Source organism: Lissotriton helveticus, chromosome 1_1 (genome assembly GCF_964261635.1).
Source record: "Lissotriton helveticus chromosome 1_1, aLisHel1.1, whole genome shotgun sequence".
Lineage (NCBI taxonomy): Eukaryota > Metazoa > Chordata > Amphibia > Caudata > Salamandridae > Lissotriton > Lissotriton helveticus.
The window spans coordinates 1497331466-1497351084 of record NC_136057.1 but is presented as its reverse complement, the minus strand read 5'-3'; the positions used below and the strand labels follow the sequence as shown (position 1 = coordinate 1497351084).

General features: G+C 48.6%; 1 protein-coding gene across 1 annotated transcript in view; it reads right to left on the bottom strand.

The window, feature by feature from the left end:
• SCYL3 (SCY1 like pseudokinase 3) overlaps nucleotides 1-19619 on the bottom strand; it is a 917463-nt gene that overhangs the window by 855306 nt on the left and 42538 nt on the right. Inside the window, exon 3 of the mRNA XM_078686597.1 lies at nucleotides 18721-18834. Within this exon, the coding sequence (XP_078542723.1) occupies nucleotides 18721-18834 (114 nt within the window). The remainder of the gene's footprint in view (nucleotides 1-18720; nucleotides 18835-19619) is intronic.

Genomic DNA, 19619 nt, shown 5'->3' with positions numbered 1-19619 from the left:
GAACCTCCTGCAAGTAAGCCCAGGCCACGGTGTCGAACACCTTGGCCAGGTCAACGGACACGAGCACCATCTGATCATCCAAGCCCTGAACCTCATGCATGATATGGTTCAAACGCCTCAGGTTCATGGCGGTGTTACGCCCTGGAATAAAGTCGCATTGGTCTGGGTGGAACAACTGCGCCATATGCGGGGCCAACCGGGCGGCCAATAATTTAGTCAAAATTTTGACGTCAGTATGGATCATGGTGATAGGGCGATATGGGGGAAGGGTCGAGCTTGCCCCCCCCCCCCCGGTTTAAGGATCATACAAATTTCTCCACTGGACATGCTCCGCGGGAGAGATCCGGTCTCAAAGACTTCGGCATAGACCTGCACCAAAAGACGTGCCATCGTGGCTCCGAACTCTTGGCAAAACTCCGGCGGGTATCCGTCACCACCCGGTGACTTTGCATGCGGCAGGCGGGCGAGGGCTGCCCGCACCTTGTCCACCGAGAGTGCCGCATTCAAGTCCTTCTGATCGGCTGCTGAGATAGATGGGAGGGTCAGCCCCTACAAATAAGGGGAATAAGAGGCTTCGGAAATGTCCGGGTCCGCAGTGTATACCCGCTGGAGCTGGGACCTAAGAGTCTCAAGAATCGCCCCTTCCGAGTGGACCACAGTCCCTTGGGCGTCCCGCAGAGCCACAATACGTCCTGGGGTTTGCTCCTTACTGAGGATCCAGGCCAGCAGTCTCCTTCTCTATGAAGCCTCTTCCTACATTGGCCTAGGGTGTACTTCTCCAGACGGTCCAGAATGTCATGGACCTTCCCTTGGGCTAACCGTTCGCTGTAGGTAATCAGGAGACCCCGCAGTCTGGACACGCAATAGCCCCTCCTCTGCTGTCTGCAAGGCCCTGAGAAGCTGTTTCCGGACTCCATACGTCAATCCCATACAGGCTCCCCTCACCACTGTCTTCAGGGCCTCCCATTTATTGGCCAGCGATAGGTTTCCCACCTCCCAATTAAGGTCTACATAATCAGTTAGGGCCTTCTCAACATGTGCTCTTCCCATTGAGTCACGGAGGATACTACTGGGAACCTCCAAGTACGTGGACGGGAAACCGGAGCTCCCCATCTCACGAGACAAACCACTGGGGAGTGGTCGGACAGAAAGCGCGCCTGATGTGTGTCACCTCCATAGTCATGCTGCTCTCCGCGTTAGCTACTACTACCCTATCAAGGCGACTGTGTGTATTATGAGTGGGAGAAAAGCAGGTATATACCTGCAGCGTCTGATTGGCCTGCCGCCAGATATCGGCAGCCCCTATATTCTCCATAACCTCATGAAGCTGTGCTGTCATTCGGGGTTTCGTGCCCTCCCGCGGCGGAGACCTATCAAGGGCAGGGTCCAGAACACAAAGTCTCCCAGCCAGAAAAGCTGTCCTCCCAGGTCATCAACCAGGACATCCTGCAGAGCCAGGAAAAAACCCAAATCATCCACATTCTGTGCATATGTACTCAGAAGGGTAACATCCCTACCATCCAACTTAGCCCTGAGGAGCAAGTATCTACCCTGAATATCTGCCTCTACATACTGGACTGCAAACGGGACCCCAGGCGCTACCCAAATCAACACCCCTCTAGCATATGAAGAAGAAGAAGAATGGAACACCTGGCCCCGCCATTTCTTACTCCGTTTCTCTGCCCCCTCCTCAGTAAGAGGAGTCTCCTGAAGGCATGCAATCGCAACCCTATGCCTACGAAGCCAAGACAGTACTCTATCGTTTTTTGCAAGTACCTAGCCCCCTCACATTCCAGCTCACAAACTTGTGTCCCATTGTCAACTACGTGTCCCGCCTCCCCCGTACTTCACTCTCAGTGTCCCTCCAGTCTCATGCCCGACGTGTCATACATGCGATGCCTACAACTTCCCCTAACAACAACCCCCCTCCAACCCCAACCCCAACCCCACCCGCGAGCAATGTACTAGCAACAACCAAACCTGCTAATATGCCCTTCCTGTGCTGATGCCAGGACGTACACAGCTTCCCCATCAGTCACCCTTACTGAACCTACCCCCAGAAACAAAAAAAGAAGACAACTACCCCCCCCCCCCCCCCAACTCGGCTTCCCACCGGGCGCCCAACAGGACCTAAAAGAAAACACCACCCGGCCCTGACAATGAAGGAGACCATCAATTGCCCAACCCCCGAACCCCCACCCGCTCCCCCCGCTTCAGCATCAGGCAGAGCCCCCCCATCATCAATAGCCCCCTTACTGTCCAACAACGGTCAAGCACCATGTCCAGAGTCCAGCAATCTATGTAGCGCCAGGGTCCCTCCTCACGATAGTCCGTCCGTCATCTGCCCCTGCACTCCAGCCGTCTCCGGGACCGTTGCACTGGTCGGGGAAACCACCTCCACAGTGGGCTGCAACGTGTCTGGTACAAGGATCTCCCCAGGAGAGGAAGGTCGAGACGCCGCCGGCAAACGGTTGTCCTCCACACTCTCATCCGTAAGGGACCCTCGACGTCTTCTCAGACTGCACCACCTCCGTGGTCTGTTGCCCCATGTGCTACGGGTCCCTCCCCGTTCTCCAGGAGGGAGGGCATCCCCCCGGATCTCGAGCCACTCCCACACCTCCGCAGGAGCTCCAAAGAAGTGTGCCTTCCCTTGGGATATAACCTTGAGCTTCGCTGGGTAGAGCAGCATATACTGTAGTTGCATCTCCCTGAGCTTCTGTTTGACTGCCAAAAAGGACTTGCGCTGCTCCTGAACCAATTGCGTATAGTCCGGAAAGATAGACACCCTTGCATTCTCAAACTTAAGGTCCTTAGACTCCCTTGCCGCTCTAAGGATGCAGTCCCTGTTGCGGTAGTTTAGGATTTTGGCAATGAGAGCCCGTGGAGGGACTCCAGGCCTTGGGGGTGGGACCAATGCTCTGTGGGCTCTTTCTATCACAAAGACGTCTGAAAGACCTTCAGGGCACAATACTGTACGGATCCAATGCTCAAGGAAGCGTTCCGGGTTGCCCGCCTCCGCTCGTTCAGGAATACCCAGCACACGTATGTTACTGCGGCGCGCTCTCCCTTCCGCGTTCTGCTCTACGCTCTAGGGCCTCCGTCGTGGCAGAAAGTTGCGAGACCGTTTTTTGGAGGGACGCGACCTCCCCCTGCAGTGGAGTGATATTCCCCTCCGCATCTGTGACTTTATCTGCCACCTTGCGCAGGTCAGTCCGTAGGAGGTTCACGTCGATGGACACAGTCTCGATCTGCCGCTCTAAGGCAGAGTGGGACCCCTGTATCGCCTTCAACAATTCCGCCCGTGAGGGCTCTTCGGGCACTGGCTCCCCCCCCTGCCCCTACTGGCACGTGAGTCTCTGCGAGGGGAGCCTCTGCGTAGTGTACTGCGTTATGGTATTGGGCTGCGCAGCCCGAGGCGTTTTGTCCTTCCGCATCATGAATTGCGACAGAGGTCCTTCCTGGCGTCTCCGACGTCTCCACCAGACCCTCTATTCAACAGAGCATTCGGATGTCCCACACTTACCGGGCACCAGGCACCACGGCCCACAGTATCCAGATACGGGCCCCCCCCACTGACTAAGAACGTCACAGTCCCAACGCCGGCCTGCGTCTTCCCTGGAAAAGTCATCCTGCAGGGGCCGGCTCGCGGGACCATGGGCCGGCTCGCGGGACCATGGTCACTGACCCAAGCACTCCCTCATGCGTGCACACCGGCTCTGAGAAGAACCGTTGGTGTGCGTCCCAGGTTCTAGTGGGTCACAAGAAATAACGAGGCTCAGTCCCCGGTTCCAGCTCCCGGAGGCTCCATGTGTGGGATGCTACAGGATACACCCTTCTCTGTCATGTACAGTCCGACCAGGGCCCGGCCGACCGCCGTCTCCCACTCCACTCAGAGGGGCCCCGGTGTCAGTGTTCTCCCCCGGGACCAATCCGTCAGCCACCTGTGTCGCCAGGCCCAGGTCTAAAGGGGGAGCGGCCCCATCCAGGGGCAGACAGCCGCTCCCTCCACGCCACCTCAGGTTGCTGCCCACAGGGTATTCACTCCGGGCCAGGCACAATTCCAATGCCCCAGTCTCCGCGGGAGGCCCCCGCAGCAGTGGGTCTTCCCGCGCCAGGAGAGACGTCACTCGGGCCTTGGCTGCAGCCCCCGGCCCGGGCACAGGCAGCCCCACCTCCGGCCAATTCAGGGCCAGGCCTCTGCCGATCCACCGTCCTCCGCCACCTCTTCCACTTGGGAGGGGGGGGGGGCAGGCCTGATGGCAGCGGGCCTCACGGTCACACTCCGCTCTCAGTTCTCATTGATAGGCCCAGTCCCCGGCCTCAATTTTGAGCGGCCCTGTCCCGAACCGGACAGGCCGCCACCTCACCTCCGGGCCAAGCAACTCAGCCAGGGCATGGGGAACGGACCCCAGGCAGCCAGAAGGCCCCAGCCCCACTCCGGGGCTCCAGTCACTTCGGCGGGCCCCGATGACAGTGGGCTCCTCCGAACCAGGCGATCTGCATCACTCCGGCCCAGGCAGCTCCTCACAGTGCAGCCCGAGCCAAGTTCCACGCCACTCCATCCTCCGTCTTCAGCTCCTTCACCCAGGGGGGGTCCCGATGGCAGTGGGCCCCCCGGTAGACATCCGCTAGCGGCCCGCGACCTCAGGCCCAATCCTCGGCCTCAATTAACAACGGCCCCGTCGCGAAGCGGGCCGGCCGCCTCCTCCACTGCGGGCCAGCCGTTGAGCAGCAGGGACAATCTGCACGGGCCCCCTGTCACCAGAAGGCCTTAACGCCACTCCGGCGCCCCAGTGACTGCGGGAGGCCCCGACAGCAGTGGGTCCTCCCGCGTCCGGAACGGTCTGATGCCCGGGGCGAGGCCGCAGTCCCCCGGCCTCAGGTCCATGTAGGTCGGGAGCCAGGGAGGCCGGGCCGAGCACTCCAGCGATCAGCCCGCCAGCCATCTCAAAACGGGGCAGGGGAGAGCCCAGCGCAGTCCGGGATCGTGGGCCCCCCGATTATTCGCCGGGCGGCGCTGGAAGGATCAGAAATGCAGGATTAAAGCGGCGGCCGGCAAGGAGCCGAAGGAGCTCACGTCCTGTCGGCTATGCTGCTTGGCCACGCCCCCCGATTTCTTCACTACTTAACCCTTAACCCGACTTGCAGGACAAAACACCATGCTTTGTTTTCTATAGAAAATGAAACACAAACATTTATTTTCATGAAATGTAATTTTTTAGGTTTTTATTGACAGATTTACAATCAAAAAATCCAGTCATGGCATTAATACATCCGAAGGTTCAATCCAAGCAAGTTTTATTTTCTCATAACCCTGCTCCATCAGTAGTAAGTACAAAAATCTACATCAGATACTAATGGTTAGAGGTAAATATATACAAGTTGCAAATTCACTCAAGATTACATTTTAAGGAGCGATTTAATGGAAAAACATATATTGCATATTTACAGAGCATGATCTTCTCACCGTCGTTCAGCCAGGCATTCAGGGTGCTGTTGCTCTCACAGGCGGTGATCTTGGGCCTGGAGGGATCCCCAAGCTGGCGATGACTGTAGGGGTAGAAGGGCGGGTGGCGGTAGATGGAGGCGGTATGCTGGATCACGGGGCTGATCTTGAGCTACGGCTCCAGCTGGTGGGAGGGGGGGGATGCACTCTCGCTACTCCATTGTTCCTGCTGCTAGTCTCAGGGCCTCTCTCAGCGGCAGGCCTCCGGTGCCGATGGGTCTCGCTCAGCCGCTAGTCACAGCCCTCCTCTGCCATCTTGAGTGCCGTATGCGTCTCCGTGTATTGGCCAATGACTGCCAAAATCTGTGCTGTTCGTTGCTCTTGACACATCACTCAGCACTGGGGGGTCCAGAGGGGTTACATCGGAGCTCACTGGTTCTTATCACCTGCAGGATGGCATCGGAAGGGGGACTCCAGTGGGAGCTCACGCTGTGAACCTCCCGCCGGATCACCAGAAGCAGAAGAGCTAATATATCATAGCAGGGTGAAGGAAAATCAAGCTCAAATAGAACCCATCAAGGTCACTGGCGAACGGGGTCTGCTGAGCCTCTCAGCTTTGAAATTGTACAAAGGCGCGTTAGAACAGGCAGGTTTTCACTTGTTTCTTTCAATTAAGGACAGCTTAATACAAAAAGAACAAGCATTTGGCAAAACCAATAGGTCTCAGCAGTGCCCGAGCGATTGGCTTTGTCAATGTGAATGTCTTTCAGACATGTTGTCTAGCAGCAAATCTGCTGTTCAGCATGTCTGAAAGTCACTGAAAGCCCAGAATCACAGGATGCTGACACGAGGACGAGTCTGTTCACCTCCCCATGTAGAGTTTATTGTCCTGCCCCTCATAACACAAAAAAAGTGCTATGACATCGCCTGTGCTGGCAGCATCATATTGCTTTTTTTGCTAAAAGGCAGATATGCTTCTAGACAACATGGCTAAAAGATATTCACGTTAACACGGCTAATAGCTCAAGCACTGCTATGGTCTATTGGCTTTGCCAGCGCTTACTTGGTGTTAATGGGGTCTTGCTGAGCAAATTAGGAAGGGATAGTGAGACACAGTTGAGGAGCTTTGAAGTGAGGAGAGAATGTGGCGTAACGGCCAGAGCTGCCAACAGGGGAAATGGGGAACCAAGTTTGAATCTCTGGGTTGGCTGAACAGATTATGATTCTGGGGCAAAGCCAATCGCTTATGCTTTTCCCTGCGTACGACAATGAATGGGTCATTGTGTAATGTAACTAGTGACAGTCAAGCAGGAAAGCAGGAGGGGAATGGGCAAGCAACAACGGGAGAGGGTGAATGGAAGCAACAATGAAGAGGTTAAAGAATACTTTAATTGAAGTACAATCAGTGACAAAAATTAATGCCATTGTGGAATGTAACTGGTGAGCACTTAAAGTGCTCCAGTACCATCAACATAACTTTACTGTTGATCACAGAGATATTATAAAGTGCATCCTGTACCATACATACACACTTTACAAACACTAAGAATGATTTAGAGTACAAAACGTGTTGTCTTAAAAACATAGAAAGTGAAGGGCCAATGGATAAAAAAAGTACATCATTCTATATAAAAACACCAAATCCTGTATCGACATGAAACCATATAAAAACAATACATATTGTTTACAATAAAAAGCATGAATTAGCATGAATTAATTAATACAATAGACTAGGTATGTTAAAATTTCCGTGCCAATGGCAGAACAATTTCATCAATGTTATCTTTAAAAAGTGGATAGGATTTAAAATGTAAGAACTGTTAAGTAAGAGCACAAATAGGATTAGACACATTCTCCACCTCAATAATTTCCCAGTAGATGTCCTTAACCCTACTTTTCATGATTGTGGACATCTCCTCTGGGTCAGTCCAATAATCCTACATCCCCAATTTTCTCAATAGTTCCCAAAGGGAACAGAATCAGGGAATTTTACTAACCATTGGCAACACCATAAGATCCCCACGTCCCACTCGATAGGGGGTAAGTTCCTCAGTACTAAAACATTAACTGCTTGTACTGAATCTTGTGATCAATTTTTTTATGGGCCAGATCAAGATAGATATTAGTCAGATTAAAGCTATCTGGGAGGCTGAAAAAAGATCTTATGAAATGATGTTCGGTCACAGAGAGCCAGTCAGTGTTCCCACTTCCCCACAGTTCTGCTCCACAGATACATGAACCTAAGGCTTTTGTGTTATAGACTTCTATTGCTGGGACCACTTTTCTTGACATGGTTCTTCTACTGATCTAAGTAATATGGGCCGTTTGCTGAATTAGAGAAAGAGGTGCTCTCTCTGTATGAGGGTTCCAGCTCACATTCGGGGTTGAATGAATCCCCAAATAATCAAAGGTAGAGACCAATTCAATTTGTCTGTCCCCTAGATACATAAATCTCTTAGGGGGCTTCAAAGTACCACTGGAAAACACAATATACTTTGTTTTTAAATCATTTAGCTACAGGCCACACTCGTCATAAAAATATTTAAAATCATTCAATAACTGCTGGAGCCCTTGTGGAGAGTTTGATATCAATAACGTATCATCAGCAAAAAGGATGGTAGAAGCTCTTCTCCTGCCGAATTTTGGGGCATCACATCCATCTCTGTCGAGGTACCCTACTACCCCATTAATGAATAGTGAAAACAGGGTGGGTGCTAAAACACACCCCGGTCTGACTTCACGTCTAATCATTGAGGGCTCTGTTAGCTGTCCTTCCTCTCCCCACCAAACTTGGGCCTTGTTTACGGAATGTAATCGCATAAAGATATACACAAATTTGACAGGATCCCCATCTCTGCTAGCACCTTCTAAAGTTTACCTTGTAGTAGCAGGTCAAAAGCTGTTCACGAACGCTTCATACAGCTTCCCGCCTTGAACTAAAACTTATTTCCAGTAGATACAAAGAAATCGAAAGACCTAGTCTAGTGTAATAATGATGGCACGAGACCCACCCTTGAAGTCAGACAAAATATACCCCTCTAAAATCCATGCCTGAAGGCGGGCCAAAAACTGCTTGCATAACATTTTCTGCAGGGAGTCTATTAAGCTAATGGGTCTGTAACTTCCTGATTAGCCCTGTCCCCTTTCTTGAAAATCAGTATGTTCTCAGCCTACTTCCAAGACGAGGGGATCTCCATACCCAAAAGAATGGCATTAGATAACAAGTTGATATAAGCACCCCACACTTCTGAGTCTTCCCTCTACAGACCACCCGGGATTCTATCAGGGCCAGGTGTTCTAGCTGGAATACAGGAGCTGATTACTGCATAGGTTTCTTAGAGCAAAATTTTTAGTACTTGAACATTGCCAGATGGAGACTTAACCAGGAGCTGATGTTCTCCTCAGGGCTATGGGCATACAGACCTCCAAAATGTGACACCCACTCCTTTGGCTGTACAGTGTATTCTCGACTAGGGCAGTTCTTGGCCCTTTCAGCCATAAAGCTGCTGTCTTTCAAAAGGACGTATTGTCTTTATCTACTAGGGCGCTATGTAGGGGGGACCTTTTGAGAAGTATGCCTGGAATATGCTGTCCACTATTCAAGTGGGCACCTTGCACCAGTCTAAACGACCCTTATTGATGGTAGGTTTAAGACAACCTTTATAGAAAGCTATCCTAGTGGTAGCTGTGGAGGGCAGCCTTCAGGATAAGTCTTGAAGGAATGTAAAGCAGCTTGTTTTACCAGTCTATAACCTCATGAATGATAAAATGAAAAGAGAACCACATCAGGTATATACAGAAAATATATGTATTTATTCTAAACACACCCCTCTAGTCTCTTTATGAGGCTAGAGGCAAAAGTACAATACAAGATCTTAAATATCACACAGTAAATTAGCACAGTATACGTTTTTCCCTAGGGGCCTCTCAAACCATATACTAAGAAAGTGATACAAGTACTGCTGTGAACATAGAGACAAGGCCTAGGGCCTGTATAACTGCGGGGGTAACCAAGAACCACCCAAGGTAGGGACGCAGGAGACCCACAGGGGACGTGTGCAGTGTCTAAACACAGCCGTGAATAACCATTGACTTCTATGGGGAAAGTTAGTGTTAGATTTTAAAAGAAGAAGGACACTTGGGAGTGGACTACGAACCAACCCCTTCAGTACTGGACACTTCGGGAGTCAAGACCAACTGGAGCACTGGAGTACTCGTGTTACCTCACCCAGGGAAGCCGGGTGTATAGATGTCCTTTCGTGTCTGGTTTTGTCGTCGTTTCCTATGGAGAGCTGCAAAGAAGTGCTGCAGGCGACAAGATGAAGTGTCCGGATGGATCCAAGGGTGGATCGGAGATCTGAAGAACCTGAAAGCAGAGGGGACAGAGTCTGGGTCACTAGCCAGTGACCAGGAAGGCGACAAGAAGATGCCAGCCAATATCGGGTAATTTCAGGTGATGTAGGTGAAGCTTGACTCTTCAGCCAAGAGGTCCAGGAGGCGTCGACGACAACCAGGAGCTGGATTCGAGCTGTCCCACGTCGGATGTCGAGTGATGCAGCGTCGGTATCTGGATTGGACCCAACAAGCCTTGGCAACAGCAACCCACGCAAGATGCAAAGAGTGGCTTCAGTGCAGACCAGCAAGGTCTGAGGGACTCAGCCTTTGGAGGGGAGTCAGGGCACGTCTGGAGCAACCAGGAAAGCCCAAGAAACAAAGTCGTTTCCTTCGTGGGGATCCACCAGTCGACTCGAACCGGAATGCAGGAAGCAGGCCCACGGGACACTCGCGGAGTGTAGGCCCTCAAGCTTCGGTGCAAGAGGTGCCCAAGGCTTAGACTACAAGTAGCCCAATGCACAACTTCGGGTAAGCTCGGGAAGTCGATGCACTAGCAAATGTGCTGGATGTCCAGGAGTTCCGGTCCCACGTCTCTTGTGATGGCTACAGGTCTCAGATCTGCTGAGATCTCGTGTCGGCCTCGGAGATGTCTGGAAGTCCATGTCCTGTGTCGCAGATTCTTCGGGATCCGTAGTGAGCCTTGAAAATGCAGACCGGCAAAATGCTTCTTTGGTGCCTGTTTGAACAGGGGAGTCACTCCTTGACCCCAAGGGAGATTTCTTCAGTCTTCTAGTCGAAATAGAATGTCGAAGGTCCAAGATATATGTTGCAGAGTTTTGTCCAGGGTAATCTAAAGTCCTAGTGACTGGGTTCCTATACTTATACTAAGTTTAGGGGTTGGACTAACTCTAAGGTCCCACCTATGGGAGGACCTTGGGGAGGGGGTGGTTACACCCCTTCCCCTTTATCCAGTTTTGCGCCAGAGCAGGGACTGAGCGTGCCTGCAACCGTTTGAACTGGGGTATGCACAGGGACACCTTGTGTGCCCCAAGCAGTGTCTGAAAACCATTCTCTGAATGCACCCACCCTGCCCCAATACACTAAAGCCTGTCTGGGGAGGTGGTTCCACCTCCCTGGACAGGAAACCTATTGTCCGAGCCTCCCCTGCCGGAGTTTTGTCCAGCAGCAGGAGGTCAGACACAACATGTTTTGATGCAGCCATTCCAAAGTTTGCATTAACTGCGAGGTTATAATGCACTTAAGAGTATATGGTATGGCTGTATCACAGAACAGCCATAAGGAAGGATTTCCGAAAGCTGCAGAGGGGCTCAGCTCATGCTTGGGCACGCCACAGGAGTGACTTATAGGTTTATATGTGTCTGTATCTATATCTATAGGTAGATATAGGTATACTATATCTAAGTAAGGGGGTACAAGTACCACCTTACCCAGGCTGCAGTGGCAGACCTGTGGTGCCATTTCGGAAGGCTTCCCAGGGGTGGAATACTACATGCTTCAGACCCTGGTAGGCCTCTGGGGTTCCTATGCCCTTGGTACCCAAGGTACTGTATACTAGGGACTCACAAGGGTAACCCAGTAACCAATCTGGAGTGTACCTAATATACATGCAATCAATTTAGAGAGATAACAGTTAGGCTGGGGTCCTGGTTAGCAGGGCCCCAGCCAGACTAAGGTCGATAAATCAGTGAACACAGCAAAAAGTGGGGGTAACCATAGGAAGCAGATACTACTCTCCTACAGAGCTCAGTGAACATTCCCATTTCTTCTTCTCAAGTAACTGTCTATATCTAGCTCAACACCCCACCAAATCAAGGAAAGACTTAGATTTTACTGCCTGTAGGATCTTGCCCTTGACCTTCCTACATTCCCAATCGTACCTCTGGTGCATTGGGCCACTTTTACCACCCCCCCTATTTTAGCTGGATGTTCCACCCTCTTTTCACTTTGCCCAAGGTTTCCCTAATCTACGTGTAAAGTACCTTGTACAGATTATTCAGGTTCTCTAGTCTATCTACTCTAAAAAAATTCAGACAGCATAGCTACCTCCTTAGATACTTTGGACTTAACAACTTCTAGGACCCAGGGTTTTTTCTCCACCCAATACCATCTTATTGTTCTTAGATCATTAGTTTTGGATAACATCCTCAAATCTCTTGAGGCCCTGGCAGCAGTTACTGACTCCTTAGAGCTGGATAATAAGCTTAGGGCATCATGGTGGCTATCGGATCTTTCAAACACTTTCACATCATGCTCAATTGGCCAAAGTCTGATCGACCAGATAATCAATTCGGCTTGAATAGCAGGTCTGTTAAAATTCATTCCACCATTACGATCAGAATTTGTTCTCCTGTTTGTCACCCTCAACTCATGCTGAAGCATTAGGGCCAACACGTGGCCTCTTTTTTTAGTCCATCTAACACAAGGTAACTTTTCAAGTTCTATTCCACTCATCTGTCAAATATGTTGGAGTGGATGCAAATGGCTCAAATGTGCAACTGAAATCCCCAGCTACCAATAGGGGGTTACTGCCCGTATAATCAGGAAGAGCATGGCCAAGAACCTCTATAGTATTGTTTTCCTCTACACTGGGGCCCACTCTATTATATATTTTAAATACTCAGATTTTCAGCACAGAGGACAGGGCAAGATAAATTGCCAAACTGTCCAGAGAGTCAACAGGGACTATTCGAGAGCAACTTTAACCCAAATTGCTAGACCACCCGATGGTCTCCCTTTCCCTTTGTTGGTCACATTTATACAATAGGAAGAGTACCCACTCCTATAAGGAGGGGTCATGCTCCAGGCTTCTTGAAAGAAACACACATTATGGGATTCAATAAAGTTGCTCCATTCTTGCTCTATAAGCATCCGTGCTATTCCAGCAACATTCCATACCAGAAGGGAAAACTGCTCTGGGGGTACAAAGGTGGGATTTGATTGCAGACTTTGGTCCATAGGTACATCCCTCCAGCCTCCTGGAAATCCCCACTGCCGGCGCTGGCCTCGTGCCCCAGGACTTTCACAGCTATTGGCTTGTTCACCAGATAAATTGGAGACTGTCATATTTGGCAAGGGAGAAGGTGAGGGCCTAGGTAGTGGTTCCCCTAAAAGAGGGGCCTGCTATCATTTCATAGTCCTCCATATGAGACATACCCTCTTCCTGAAGTCATCCTCGGCCACCAACAATCCCCCTTACCGCAACTCCCCCGCGCCTTATGGGTAGAATCACCTGTCCGGGTGCAGTCGTCCAAAGTCAATCCATACTTGATCACAATAAGAGTATTGGCAAGTGGGATTGTATAAAAGTCTAAGGTCATAAGGCCGTCTACTATAGCTCTATGAAAAAAACTGTCATTCCACCATATCATTCGACGTCCCTGGTGTAATAATCCTTTCAACCTGCTCAATATCATCCAATATAATAGAATAGCAATGGCGTGTTTCCATTAGCTAACAGATAACCTTATTTTTAAGTGAGTCCTGATCTTCTCATCTGTCACTGGGGAGTTTGGGGACTTGTACAAGAAAAATTGCAACGTCTTTCCTCTGGGCACAATTTCTAATATAGAAACCATTTTTGACCACCCCCTTGCATATGGTTTGAAAAATCTCATATCATGGGAGTATCCCTCATCTAGCACCACCTCACCCCTATTGGGTTCTCTTTCGAGGCCTCTGTCCTGTAAAGCACCTTGATGTACAACTGATCCATCACTAGGCCTATTGCGGCCTCCTATATCGTTACGTATAGGTTGGCTAGGTGGGAGAGTGTAAACGGGGGGGGGTGGTGTCCACTGACTTTTGGCAGCTTCCATGACACCATTGCACAGCACCTGGGGCAGGAAAGGGGAGTCTCACTGGGCATCAACGTACGGCGACCCCTCACAGTCTCCAATTATTGCCTCAGTAGCTGCATTCAGAGCCTGATGTTTAACTACCCTTCACTCCAAGTCACCTACCACCTTTCTTAGGGCTTCTACCTCCTCCTTAAGGCCTTTGTGTATGCCCTTTAAGCTTTAGAACAAAGACAAGCCTACATTGCTTGTAACATTCAAATCAGATGAGTCCCTCTCCTCTATTCTCTGCAACTGAAAGAGCAGCATACCCATTACGGCATTTGACCTGATCCACCAGGTCTGCCACCTGTGCATCTGGGGGCTGCTCTAAAGTACGGGAACATTTCTCTAGTTTACTACCTCTACTGCTAGTACTTGTGCCGTTGAGAGAACGCATACGTGTATGCAGTTTGCTAAACATCTGTGAAATACGTTTAGTGGTTTTCTTGGCAGATGGAGTAGTAGGTTAGGTCTCTAATGGCTCTGGGAGTGTGACATCAAAAGTTGTTGAGCGGGGCGGGGGGGGGGGGGGTGAGCAATAACTTGACTTTCAGATAGTAAACCATCAATCCTGTCAAGGGCATCGTTATAAATTGTGCTCCAATACCATAGGCTCATGTTTGCGTTTAGACCAGATTGAGCAAGCACTCCAATACCATTGGATCGTGCAAAAAAGATAAACAAGTGCTGTTCATGTTTTAGAAACTTTATGAGGAAATGCAATTATATATGTATACGTGCATGCATTTTAGTGGTATGCGTACAAGGGAGACAGCCTGAAAACACAAATACTCATATGCTGTGCTCGAAAACAACAACAAAATTGCTGTGCAAACCAGGAACAGTGCAAGGAGACATGCACCTGGTCCATGCGATATGAGAGGGCCAATTACAAGGAGAGGTCAGTGTGAGAAGTTAGCCTGGTATATGATGTCCACTATTCTAGTGGGCACCTTCTACCAGTCTACACGACCCTTATGGTGATGGTTGTAAAGTCAACCTTATAGACCCGCTTTCCTAGTGGTAGCATGGACAAAGCAGTCTTATGCTAATACTTCAGAGAGCATGTGAAGCCAGCTGTTTTACCAATAATAATCTCTTGAATATCAAATGAAAGGACACCACACAATGTATTGTATGTATGTATTACTAACACAACCCCTCTGAACTCTTTATGAGGTCAGAGATCGAGATACAGCACAAGTTACTCAATAAGCATAATTTAAGTTGCACAAATACAATTCTGCCCTGGGGGCCTCACGAACCATATACTAAGTAAGTGGTATAAGAACCACTTCAGGAAAGGGCCTAGGAAATTGCTGGGGCTACACTGAACAACCAAGGGATTGGAAGTAGGAGGCCTACGGGAGGCGTGTGCAGTGTCTAAACACACACGTGTGTTACCATAGAGTTATAATGGGAACGTAAAAGTTAGAAAGTAGTAGATTTTGGACACTTCCGGATGGACTACGATAAAACCCTTTTAACTAGGACACTTCGAGAGTCAACACCCACGGGAGCACCAGAGTACTCGAGTCTGGTTCTTGTCGATCTCTGTCGTTCGAGCTCCGGCGGGAGCAACGACAAAGCAAACCGTTGGGCGCTTGATGGTGCCTGCTTGCACAGGGTGGTCACTCCTTGACCACAAGGGAGATTCTTCAGTCTTCTACGTCGAGTAGGATGTCGAAGGGTCCAGAGTTTTGTTTCAAAGTTTCAGTCAGGATTATCTAAAGTCTATGGACACAGCTCCTACCTTTATTCCAAATCAAGGGGCTGGATTACCTGCTAGGTCCCTCCTATGGGTGGGACCCAGGAAGGGGGTGGTTACACCCCTTTCCCTTTGTCCAGTTTCGCACCAGAGCTGGGGCTGGAGTGCCCCAGCACCGGTTTGAACTGGGCTATGCATGGGACACCTTGTGTGCCCCAGGTAGTGTCTAGTTTCATTCAGCCCTCCCTGCCCCTGTAGTACTGAAAATCCGAACTCGTGTAACCATTCTGGACTCGAGAATAAAACTTCGTCGTATCATGACGAATTTGGTGTCAAAAGACCGAGAATGACGAGTACATTATGTTCAAGCATTTTCGTCGTGTTTGAGCAATGATTTCACCGCGAATTCATCACTTGTACCTCGAACCCATGGCTTCCATTTTGTATTTGGCAGCCATTTTGTGTGTTGCCCTTTACATAGGCCTTAATCCAGCTGAATTCGATTCCACAAGGACACGTACACCGTAATCGACTTTCTTATGACCTATGCAAGTTGGAACCATTGCCCCAGGCCAAACTCGTTAGGTCAGTTCCCCTCCCAGTGGCCGAACAAGATAGCATCAAGGCTCAATAAGCCATAAAACCATTTCAGCGCGCACACCTGCCGTATCTCGCTCACATCTGTCTCCACTCTTTTCCTTCACTTGCTTTATGATGGGGAGGTGCCCGTTTTTATTGGGGGTCCAGCGATATCTGATGAAATGTTGGGCCTTGCCGAGTGATTTGTTGTGGGCAGCACGACGTGAAATATGTACATGTCATCATGACTCTTTATTCCTTTTGTAACCAATAACTGTAAATGACATACTACAAATTCAAAGAATGTTCGCCTGAAGCTGAATATTCTGTATAAGAAGAGAAGCCTGACTTTGTAAATTCGAGCAGTCTCCTGAGAATATACTTCCTGTGTGTTGTACTTCTAGGACACTTGTTACCTTGGTTGCAGCCAATAAAACGATCTTTGACTTCACCTAGAAGACTGAGTTTCTGTGGTCTGGATCAGGAAGAACCCGAGGTCTCTGGGTGTACCCTGACACCGCTGGGTTACCGGTTCTGTGCCGGTTCTTAAAAACCCGGTACCTCACCCCAATCCACTATCTCCTGTCTGGGGTGGTTCTAGCACCTCCCTGTGACAGGAAACCTTTTGTCCAGGCCTCCCCTGCCAAGTTTCGGTCAGCAGCAGGAGGCCAGACTTGTGTCTGTGGCAGCAGCATCCATTTTGTGATGCGGAGGCTCTGGTGAGTTTTAACCGCGTTTACTGTTAGCAACATGTCTTCTCCCTCTAGAAGGGTGGAATGCTACCCCCGTCGCCAGAATTGGCGAGGGGGTAGTATTCCAAAGCGTAGGACACCTCACACGACATGTTTCGATAAAGCCAAACCAAAGATAGTATCCAACCGCGAGGATTTTAATGCACTTAAGAGTATATGTTATGGCAATACCCTGGAACAGCTATAAGGACATGGTTCCGAAAGCTGCAGACAGGCTCAGCTCATGCTAGAGCACCATCTCGTATAAAACCAAGCACTCTGCCTCCAGGATTGTTAAGGCCTGCCATAGGAGTGACTTATTGGTGTATATGTGTCCAGATATAGGTTTAGACATAGGTATACTATATCTAAGCAAGGGGGGGATTACACGACCTTGCCCCAGCTGAGTGATCAGCCAGTTGTGTCAGTTTGTATGGCCAGCCATGGGTGGCAAAATATATGCTGCAGCCCCTGGTAGGCCTTGGATGCACCTATGACCTGGGTACCTATAGTACACTGTACAGGGGCTCATAAGGTGACCCAATATCCAATTAGGTATGTACCTAAGGTACATGGAGTCCATTTTACAGAGAGAGCAGATAGCCTGGGGCCCTGATTAGCAGGATCCCAGGCCAACTAAGTCGAAAACCAGCTAAACACATGGCAAAAAAATCTGGGGTAACCATAGTCAGGTATCCACCTTCCTACAATGGGTATTAGCAATGAACTTCTAATAGACTGGTTTATGATCGATACAGATGTGGAAGACTTATCCGATGCACTTATGCCATATTTACCGCAGACATTTGAAGTAATATTTTACAATGGCATTATTATAAAAATATTAAAAGATATTGCAACAGAATGAATATATTTATAAAACATGTATAAATGTACATCATAATTATTCTTTGTCCACTCAACTTACTTTAAAGTACTAAAATGTTAACAAAATTCTTGCAATAAAATTTAAACTAGCAAACATTTGTCAGTTATTCCTGGACAAACCACTGCCAATATCTTTGGTTACACATCTATAAGGTGCCAATAAACCAACACATAAGCAATGCCAATAGGGTGTGTTATGTATGCTAAAAAATATTACTGCACATTGCTCAGAAGGTAAATATTGTATTTTTAGCCTTCAGGCTACTTTAGCATTAAAACTAATTGTAAAGCTGTTCCACATTTGCTATAGAAATACATTTTTCAGTAGCACACAATTCATTACTTTGTAGTATTGTTTAGAAACATAGTTATGCTATAAAAACATTACCATAGCCAATATGTCTCGCCTTTCAGAACATACAAGTATTTAGTTATGCAGCACAATATCCTTGGTGCAACAACATCAACTGTTGCATGACTAAACACTTATAAGGTTCTAAAGGCGAGACCTACTGGATATGCCAATGCTTGTTAATTAATGGAAATGTTTTTACTTTTGCGATGGATGGGACAGAAGTAGCAGCGACCTCTGAGGGCGGGCTTGCACGGGTGTGGAAGAGTGAGGTGGGGTGGGGAACGGCACAAATTAAAAGATTAAGCGACGGGCCAAGCTGAAAAATGAAGGTTCCATGACAGGAACCCGAGCAGAGGCAGGGGAACCCAAAAAAAAATAACGCGTTTAAATTTTGGAAAATACTGTGAAGCGTATTAGCACATGTAAAAGAGAAAGTCCTCATGGGAGGATACAAAAGCCCAACAGAAGGGACTAGTAAGCCTTTCCACCAATCAAATGCGGGCATTTACAAAGGACAATAAGAGAAGCCAATTGAAAACATGTGCAGTGCTTAATACCCATATTAGAGAAACAACATGCCTCGCAGAGCAGCACGTGAGCTGACCAAGCTCAGCCTAAAAATGACTTCTTTTTTAAAGACGGAAAATTAAACTTAGATAATTGAATAAAAAGTAAATGCATCTGAAATTGAAGGCCAATAGAACAACTGTTCAAGCAAAATGAGAAACATGTGTTCAAAGTCTTTAGATTGTACCCGTATCCTACATTACAACAAGCCAACATTAGTTTTCCACCTTGAAAATCACTGCGTCAAGTCTCACCTCAGGTGCTGCTTCATTGAGCTTAGAGACCATTTCCATTCCTCCAAGCTTCCAATGACCATCCTCGCTGACAAAGATGGACGATAAACAGACGTTGTTGTGTGCTGAGTTTCCCTGCAGTTCAAAACACAAACACACACTTCAAGTGCAAGAATCAGGCAACAACATTAGTAGATACAGTCGTATTGGAACATATCCATCACCAATATTTAAATTAGTTGACCTATTGCTCCCAAAGTATCAATGATTTTTTCCCTCACATTTTATTGCACATGCACCTATGTCCAAATTTGAGCAAGTGCACAACGCATTTTACATGTTTGCGTTTTTGTATACGATCATTAAACATAGCATCAACCAGATCGAACATTCAGATGTTGTCGTGTATTTCTATAGGTTCTGATTCGATCCCCCTATTCCTGACCCTATTCTGGTTAAACTTACTAGCTAGTTAACTAACAGTCAGCCCATGAGGCAAGAAAACCCCCATGATGCAGATACCGTTATCTGACGCAGTCACACTACGGCACAGGAACGTGTTATCTGATTAGGTCATAACGCTTGAGATCTAATTAGACAAGCGACATTCCTCCAGCCCCTGATAAGGCATACGACGTTCTCATAACAAATCAAACCTATGACAACCTGGATAATCCGTGCGGCCATTGTTTTGATTTCACAGAGAACTTTAGTAAAGAATGTGCTAACGAGCAAGTCGTATGACATCTTTATTGACGTACCTATGTCCATCCTTACGTCAATCCCGGCACCTTTAAGGTATAAATATTGCCGACCTTGCCCTATGCAAACACACGCGTGGTGACAAGACGGAGCAGCCATACTTGCCGAAGCCGAGAGCAGAAGCAGACCCCGCAGGCAGCAGCCCCGCCTTCCTGACG